This window comes from Zonotrichia albicollis, chromosome 24 (assembly GCF_047830755.1).
Source record: "Zonotrichia albicollis isolate bZonAlb1 chromosome 24, bZonAlb1.hap1, whole genome shotgun sequence".
NCBI classification, from domain to species: domain Eukaryota; kingdom Metazoa; phylum Chordata; class Aves; order Passeriformes; family Passerellidae; genus Zonotrichia; species Zonotrichia albicollis.
Window position 1 is genome coordinate 7,132,729 of NC_133842.1, and position 8,746 is coordinate 7,141,474.

At 50.6% G+C, this 8,746-nt stretch overlaps 1 protein-coding gene across 1 annotated transcript; it reads left to right on the plus strand.

Annotated features, from left to right (window-relative positions):
* The first annotated feature begins 4,075 nt into the window (after nucleotides 1-4,075).
* On the plus strand, nucleotides 4,076-4,993 carry LOC141731649 (olfactory receptor 14J1-like). The gene has a single exon (XM_074558063.1). It carries the CDS (start codon nucleotides 4,076-4,078, stop codon nucleotides 4,991-4,993), a length of 918 nt encoding a protein of 305 aa, XP_074414164.1.
* Nucleotides 4,994-8,746: the final 3,753 nt, after the last annotated feature.

Sequence of the window (8,746 nt, forward strand, 5' to 3'; positions counted from 1 at the left end):
AAAGGCCAGACCAGACCTCTGTCATTCCTCAGTTGTCTTTTAATTCAAGAGGGACTGGAGGGCAGGAACAAGTTGGCCTCTGTACTCACCCCTAAGAAGCACCAACTATGGGTAGCAGCCACATAGTCACGGTAGATAGGAGTCAAAGCCATACTGGACATCTGTGATACCCTTTTGTCCATTCCAAATAAGCGTGTCTAAGGAAAACCTGAGATTTTTTTTCTCCTGTTCCCACTGTCCTTGCCCACATCAACAGATGCTGGTATGACTCATTCAAGAGACAGAAAAAGTTTTTACTTAATTGTTCAAGGAAAATGACTTAGAGAAAAAGTAAAGGGGGGCTTGTTATAGATGAGTCATCCTATGGTTGATTCACACAATGAAGGGGTGAATATTAAATATATGTATAGAGAAGTTCTGTAGATGTATAGTTATCCTTCCTCTCCCCCTTTCATTGTTATCACAGGATGGCCTCAGTAGTTTTGGGAGGGTTGGCTTGTTACTATGGCAGCACCTGACCTCCAATCCAGGTGTAAGACAGTGATCTCCATCACTGGACAGTGAAGAAGGAGTGGATTGACAAGATTTTGTGAGGGGCTGAAGGTATAAAAGACAGAACATCCCTTTTGGAGATGAGCACATGGTGACTGAATCCTTTGCTCCTGGTGTTGTATTCATTTCTTTATTCAGTCTTCTGTTCTATTTTGATAAGGACTTAATAAAGCATTTAAATTTTTGAAAGTGAAAATTGTTTCTCGCATGGCGTTGGGGAATGTGAGGCAAGGTTGTCCACACTGGGTCAGCTATCACGGTAAAACTTCTCTGACCTGGCCAGACCTCCTTAGGAGAGACCCTGGATCAATATCAATCACAGAATGCTGCAACCACCTCTTGTATAATAAGAACAGCAATAAAGAACACCCTTTAAGATAGGATTACATATTTCTTAGAAGCTCATTGAAATATTTCTCCATAACTGTAAAAGGAAATATTCCTAATGAACTGCTCCAGACCAGGGGGAAATCAAGGCAGAGCCGTGGTTTGTCAGGACTTGCTTGATCCTAATGAGCCCTGTGGTGCATTTGGAGCAGAGACCTGTAAGTTCAGGCTTAGGGGGAGATAGCACAAACCTTTCCAGGAGTCAAAGTCAGAAGAAAACAACAAAGTGTCTGAAAGCATGAATGGGTCTCCCTGAAGTCCATCCCCAACACAAGCTTCTCATGGACTCCTTGAAGAAGAGAATTGGAGGCCAGGATTGCACAAAAACCTCTCAGAGATTCAGAGTGGAAAGGAAATTCCAAAGTACTATAAAAACCTTGGGTATCTCAAAACATTAATGAGCCCTACTGAGTGTCAGTACAAAGCTCTCAAGGGACTCATTAAAGCAGAAAATTGGGGCCATGATTGCACAAAACTCTCACAGTCTGTATGAAAAGGGCAACACCAAATACCTTAAAATAAGTGAAGTGCCTTGAATCATTAATGAGCCCACTAAGTGTCATTACTGCCAAAGGCCCTCAAGGGACTAATTAAAACACGTAATTGGAGGCTGTGACTGCACAATCTTTTCCATAAAGTATATATCAAACGGGAAACACCAAGTACCCTAAAAAACAGAAGTACTCTGAAGTATTAATGAGCCCCACTGAGTGTTGTTACTGACAAAGCCTCTCCAGGGACTAATTAAAGCAGATAATTGGAGGCCATGATTGCACAAACCTCTCAGAGACTCCAAGGCAAAAGCCAAACCAAAAGTCCTTTGAAAATCCTGCAGTCCCTTGGAGCATTCAGGAGCCCCCAGAGCCATTGCTGAGCAAGGCTCCCCAGAGACTCCTTCCAGCAGATCCTTGAGGCCCCTGGGATGTGGGCTGGGGGGGGATGCTGAGGGCAGGACAAGGGGCTGACAGTGCCCAGCCTGGCTGGGGCTGTGCCAGGAGGCCCCAGGGCCTCAGGAAAAGGTGTCTCCTCACAGCCCTTGGTGGCACAGACCCTGCTGTGGCCCAGGGCACCAAGACTTGGCTTCTCTTTGTCCCCACCTGTCATCACTGCCTCCTGTTCTCTGCTCTGCCTGGGGCCTGGGGACACTTTCTCAGTCGTGTCTTTCAGTGGGACCCATTAAAAGTCCAAGAAACTTTGGAGTGTGATTCTGACTTGGAGTTCTGGAGAGGTTTCTTCAGCTCTCTCTCAGGGACTGATGTTCAGGGCCTGATCACAAAGCTCCAGAGGTTCATTAAATTCCTTGTGCTGTGTCTGTGCTGCTGAGCTGGGCTGGGCTGCTGGCACAGAGGCAGCTCCTGGTAACCAAGAAGAGCTTCAAAAGCACATTTCTCCTGAGCAGCAGCTGCTATACCAGCCCAGCAGGGCTGGGGCACTGCCTGCAGCCACCCCGGGCACAGCACAGAGGCACAGAGAGCTTCAATCAGTCAGGGCTGGGAAGATGTTGAGAAGTGCCTGGGGTACAATCACTGCCAGCCCTTGGCACAGGAACCTCTGGCTGCAGGACAATGCAGCTGCAGCTCCTGGAGGCACCTCCTGAAGCTGGAACATCCCAATGCCTACAGACTCTGTGAGTACCATTCTGAGTATTTCTGGTGCAGGGGAGGTGAAATGCTCTTGAAGCTCTGACATGCTGAGGGGTTCTGCTCAGTCATAGAATATTTACAAGGCAAGGATTTTGATAGAAAATAGGGTATTTCCTAAGACTTTTTTTTCAGTTTCCTCAGGAAGGGAGGGTTAAATATTAAAGGTGGTATGAATTATTAGTTAATATTTTGCCAATGCCTGAGACATCCAAACTGTTCTTTTTAGTGATCAATAGGTTCATAGGAGATCCCTAATTTGTTTTCAGCCACTCTGCCCATAGACTGCAACAGCATCACCTTTGCTCTTGACCATCAGGCTCAGTCTGAGCTGTCCTTTCTCCAAGCTGCAAACAGAACCTGCCCCCAGCCAGAGCCCTTAAAACAGGCAGGGTTCTGTCAGGCCAAGGAAAGTGCACAGAGATTTGGGGTCTGTGAGTTCTGGCAGGGAGAGGTCAGGAACAGGGAAACACCTGCAAGAGGGAAAATCTCCAGGAATCAGAGAGAATATCAGGCAATAAGAGCAAATAAAACACAGCAATGCTGTGGCACGGAGAGATAAGAAAACTCCACAGGATCCCCTGCAGTGCAGCCTCTCCCTCTGAACAAGCCCCCTCCCTCCTGTGCCCCAGCCCAGCCTCTGCCCTCAGGGCCGGGGCTCCAAGGCGTGCAGCCCCTCCTGTGCAGGCAGAGCTGCAGTAGAGCCGTGGGGCAGCTCTGCAGCCCCGGGCCCAGTTCCCTCTGCAGAGCACAGGGCTGGGAGCAGCTGCCCGGCCCTGGGGGCTCTGGCAGGGGGCACAACTGGCTCAGGGTGACGCTGTCCCCAGTGCCCTGCTCTGGGCAATGCTGTCAGTGCAGCCAGGGAAGGAGCTGCATCTCCTTCAATCCAATGCCATCATAAGGACACTTGGAAGTCTCCCTGAGATTTCAGTCCAGGCTGGGAGCTCCAATCCAGGGTGCAAACCTGTCCTAGACCATCTCTGAGTTATAAGATTGATGGGAAAAGGCAGAGGTGTTGTGACACTGAAAATGCTGCTGGGTTGGTGAAATGAGCAGAGAGAGTCCTTGGCTACAAATGTGAAGCTGGGCTGTGGTGAATCCATCTGCTCTCAGCTGTGCCTGGTGACATTTTAGGGGAAGCACAGGGAGGTGATCACCCTCGACATGAGAAAGGTCAAAGCCCAAAGAAACTCTGAACAGGTACAAACAACACACATCTCCCCTCACTCTCCACTCATCATCTGGCCTCAGGGAACCCACTCTGTTCTACCAGAGGGCAGCAGAATTGCTTAGGGTTTCTGCTTTCCAGCAATACCAGGAGAGACATGGGGGGAGATTAAAAAGAAAACTTCAGAACGCTCAAACAAAAAAGCATGTCCATGTATGTTATAGAGGATGGTATCTGGGAAATGGCTTTGATTTTGGTTAAAGGTATCCCTTTTAAGTCTTCACTATTCGTTTCTCCATGAACAGATCCCCAAGTCCAGAATCAGCAAATGTCCAACAGCAGCTCCATCAGCCACTTCCTCCTGCTGGCATTGGCAGACACACGGCAGCTGCAGCTCCTGCACTTCTGCCTCTTCCTGGGCATCTCCCTGGCTGCCCTCCTGGGCAACGGCCTCATCATCAGCGCCGTAGCCTGCAGCCACCACCTGCACACACCCATGTTCTTCTTCCTGCTCAACCTGGCCCTCAGCGACCTAGGCTCCATCTGCACCACTGTCCCCAAAGCCATGCACAATTCCCTCTGGGACACCAGGGACATCTCCTACACTGGATGTGCTGCACAGCTCTTTTTCTTTGTGATCTTCATCTCAGCAGAGCTTTCTCTCCTGACCATCATGTGCTACGACCGCTACGTGTCCATCTGCAAACCCCTGCACTACGGGACCCTCCTGGGCAGCAGAGCTTGTGCCCACATGGCAGCAGCTGCCTGGGCCAGTGGCTTTCTCAATGCTCTCATGCACACAGCCAATATATTTTCCCTGCCCCTGTGCCATGGCAATGCTCTGGGCCAGTTCTTCTGTGAAGTCCCTCAGATGTTAAAGCTCTCCTGCTCACACTCCAACCTCAGGGAACTTGGGCTCATTGTGGTTAGCCTTTGTTTATCATTTGGTTGTTTTCTGTTCATTGTTTTCTCCTATGTGCAGATCTTCAGGGCTGTGCTAAGGATCCCCTCTGAGCAGGGACGGCACAAAGCCTTTTCCACCTGCCTCCCTCACCTGGCTGTGGTGTCCTTGTTTATCAGCACTGGCACATTTGCTCACTTAAAGCCCCCTTCCCTGTCCTCCCCATCCCTGGATCTGTCAGTATCAGTTCTGTACTCTGTGGTGACTCCAGCTCTGCACCCCGTCATCTACAGCCTGAGGAACCAGGAGCTCAAGGCTGCAGTATGGAGACTGATGACTGGATGATTTCAGGAACATTAAATTGCTGGCCAATTTCTGCAAATCACTTGTAATAAAAGTAATTTTTGATACTTCTTGTTGCTTTCATCTTGGATGTTCTTTTCCTTTGTTTTACTTAATATTGTCCCCAAAGAAATGTCCAGGTTTGTCCCATTTTTTGTTAAGTTTCTCTCCACATTCCCTATGGCCACAGACTCTGTCAATGATGGGCTGCACTCTTGATGTATTTAAAAGAGATAAAGGATCTCCCAGCAGAGTTACCCTTTTGTTGCCTTCTCTGGAGCTGCAGCAGCAATGTCTGTGTGCAGAGCTGGGGGCAGATCAGTGCTGGCACAGCAGCTGTGCCCAGCAGCAGCAGCACTTGGTGTTGCCAGTGCTGCTGCCGTGGCCCTGCCCCGCTGCCCTGGTGGCCCTGGTGTTGCTGCAGGGCCTGAGTGCTCTCGGGGCCAGGCACAGCCCTGGGGGTGGCAGTGCTGGGGCTGCAGCAGGGACAGGCCATGGGCACTGCTGGGGCAGCGCTGACGCCTCAGCCCAGGGCCTGGGGGCTCCAGGCTCCTTGCCCAGGCTTTCTCAAGAACACAGCCAAGCCAATGCTCAGCACAGAAAACCCCTGTGAACAGCCAAAAATTTCCCATGTGACTGTTCAGCCACCCTGTCCCCAGCCTGTAGTGCTGCAGGGGGTTTTTGGCCCAGCAAGGGGTTGCCCAAATTGAGGGACCCGCACGTGGTCTTGTTAAACATCACTTGTTGGATTTGGCCCCTGGATCCTGCCTGTCCAGGTCCCTGTGCAGGGCTCTCCTACCATCCAGCAGATCCACACTCCCAGCCAACTTGGTGTTGCCAGGTTCCCATGAGGCCCCAAAGTGTCCTAATGGTCTCCATGATTCCATGAGGTCTCCCATGGTCACAATGTCCCTTTGGTTCCTTGGGAACCCTCAGTTTAATAATGACCCTTGGATCCCTAGGCCCTGAAGTGTCAAAATCCATCCTTGGTTCCATGAAGTCTGGCAGTGCAGCAATGCTCTCCTTGGTTCCACAGTGTCACAATGGCCTCTTGGTCCCAAGGGCCACCACAGTGTCAAACATGTTTCCTTCATTCCATGAGTCCCTGAGGATCAGCACTGGCTCCTTGGTTCCATGGGGCCCTGCAGTGTCACAATGGCCCCATCACGACACCAGGTCCTGCTCTGTCACAATGCTCTGCATGGTTCCACAAGGCCCTGCAGGGTCACAGTGGCCTCTTGGTTCCATGAGGCCTCAGAGTGCCACAATGAATTCCTTGGTGCTGCAGTGGCACAATGGAGCCCTGCTGACACAAGATCCTGCAGTTTCACCAGGGGACCCTTGGTTCCATGGGGCACCACAGAGTCACAATTGTTCCCTCAGTTCCCAGAGTCCTTGGAATGGAGCAATGGCCCCTTGATTCCATTGTCCCCAGGCTCTCCCAAGGGTCTCTTTGGTTCTGCAGTGTCACAGTGGCCTCTGTGGTTCCACCAGGACCCAGACCATCACAATGGATTCCTCGTTTCCATCCAGCCCCACAGTGTCACAATGGCCCCTTGGCTCTGTGCTGCCATGTCGTACACAGTGTCACCATGGTCCTCTTAGTGCTACCAGGCCCCGCAGTGTCACAGTGGCCCCTTGCCTCCCCCGAGCCCTGCAGTGTCACAATCATCAGAGAATCAACCAGGCTGCAAAAGACCTTGGAGAGCATCAAGTCCAAGCTGGGACCCAACACCACCTTGTCACCCAGACCATGGTGCCGAGTGCCACATCCAGTCTTTCCTTAAACACCTCCAGGGATGGTGACTCACCCACCTCCCTGGGCAGCCCATTCCATTGCCTAATCATCCTTGTAAGAATATTTCCTAATGTCCCGCTTAAATGTCCCCTGGTGCAGCTGAAGGCTGTGTCCTCTTCTACTGTCCCTGTTCCCTGAGAAAAGAGTGCAACTCCCACCTGGCTGCACCCTCCTGTCAGAGAGTTGTGGAGAGTGATGAGGTCTCCCCTGAAGCCTCCTCTTCTCCAGGATAAACAACCCCAGCTCCCTCAGCCACTCCTCACAGGACTTGTGCTCCAGACCCCTCCCCAGCCTTGTTGCCCTTCTCTGGACATGCTCCAGCCCCTCCACGTCCTTCCTAAATTGGTGGCCCAGAACTGGACACAGCACTCTGGGTGCTGCCTAACCAGTGCTGAGCACAGGGGAAGAATCCCTGCCCTGCTCCTGCTGGCCACACCATTCCTGATCAATAGGAGTGCCAGGGGTTAGAAGAGGGAAATGGTGGAGAGGGAGTGGGGACAAAATGTTATTGATTGTCAGCCATGAATGGTCTTAATCTTCATATATATTCAGACTGCATTAGAAGGTGCTGGGGGTCAATATCAATTGGGCATTTCTGATATCAATCTATTGTCGTGGTTTGAGACAGTGACAGGAAGTAAGTTTTTTTTTTCTTCTTCTTCTTTTGGATATGCTGTGGCCACCAATAGGTGTTCAGATTTTAATATTGGCACCTGATGTAGCCACTGAAGTTTGGACACGCCTCTAAGAACACACAGGGGTTAAAAACCAGAGCTGCTCCCCTGGGACTTCAGAGGCAAAGAAAGATGTTGGATCTCCCTCTCCCGTTCAGCTGCTGCTGCTGGGTGGGGGAAGGGCAGCCTGTGGTAGGCCTGGGCCTGGACAGAGATGGGGGGGTGAAGAGGCCCTTGAGGATGGAAGGGTGGAGGAGCACCAAGAGACATCGAGCAGCCACCCCCCTCCCAGGAGAGAGAGAGAGAGAAGGAGAGCTGGCGTCTGAATTTGATAGTAGGCGGCCGAGGAGGAGAAGGAGTGGGGATGTGGGGAGAAGGTGCCCGGCAGGGCAGTGTAGGAGTTCCAGAGCTCTCAGACAAGCAGAGACTGGAATTTTTAACCCTTTTCTTGCATGATAGAAACCTTGCAAATGCTGATCCTCCTACAGCTGAATGAGAAGAGAGATAAGAGATGAGATAAGAGGGGATGGGCCACGAGGGAAGTGGAGAAGACTCTTGAGTGGGGGAGGAGATGATTGGAGTGGCCTTTTGGCTGGACTTTTCTTGTGTGGCCATAGACGGAACCATTTTTTTTTTCCTGTGACACAGAGACTGCATTTAGGGGGAGGCAGTGCCTCAGAACCAGGAGGGTTCAGTGTGGGTACCCCTCGGCCCCAGGGGGTGCAAAGATTTCGGGGGGACAAATGTCCCGAAAGAGAGACTGTGCGTTTTTTAGAGTCAGACAAGGTATCCTTGAAAGACAACCCTAGAAGCAGCTCTGGTCCATGCACAGTAGTGAGAGCACTGAGCATGGAAGGAAGATGTCACCATGGCAAAAGGATTTTCCGGGCAGTGCTGAGTGACATGGAAACACATGAGGTTTCAACGGTGTTTCCAGGGGAAGCCTATGGTGCAAGAAAGACTGCTCTCCTCTTGATGAACTGAAGATTGAGTATTATAAAGTGTGGTGCCGGACTGAGAGTTAGTGATTTGGGAGAATATATTGCATTGGGAAATTTGGTGGGGGGAAGGAGGAAAATGCTTTTGTAAGGTTTTCATTTTCTGTGGGGTTTTTTTTGTTTGTTTGTTTTTTTTTTTCTTGTAGTTTAATTAATAAAGTTTTCTTTATTTCTAAGTAGGAGCCTGCTTTGCTTATTCCTGGTCACATCTCACAGCAGACACCAGGGAGAGGGTATTCTCATAAAGGCACTGACATTGTGCCAAGGTCAAAACATGGCATCTATA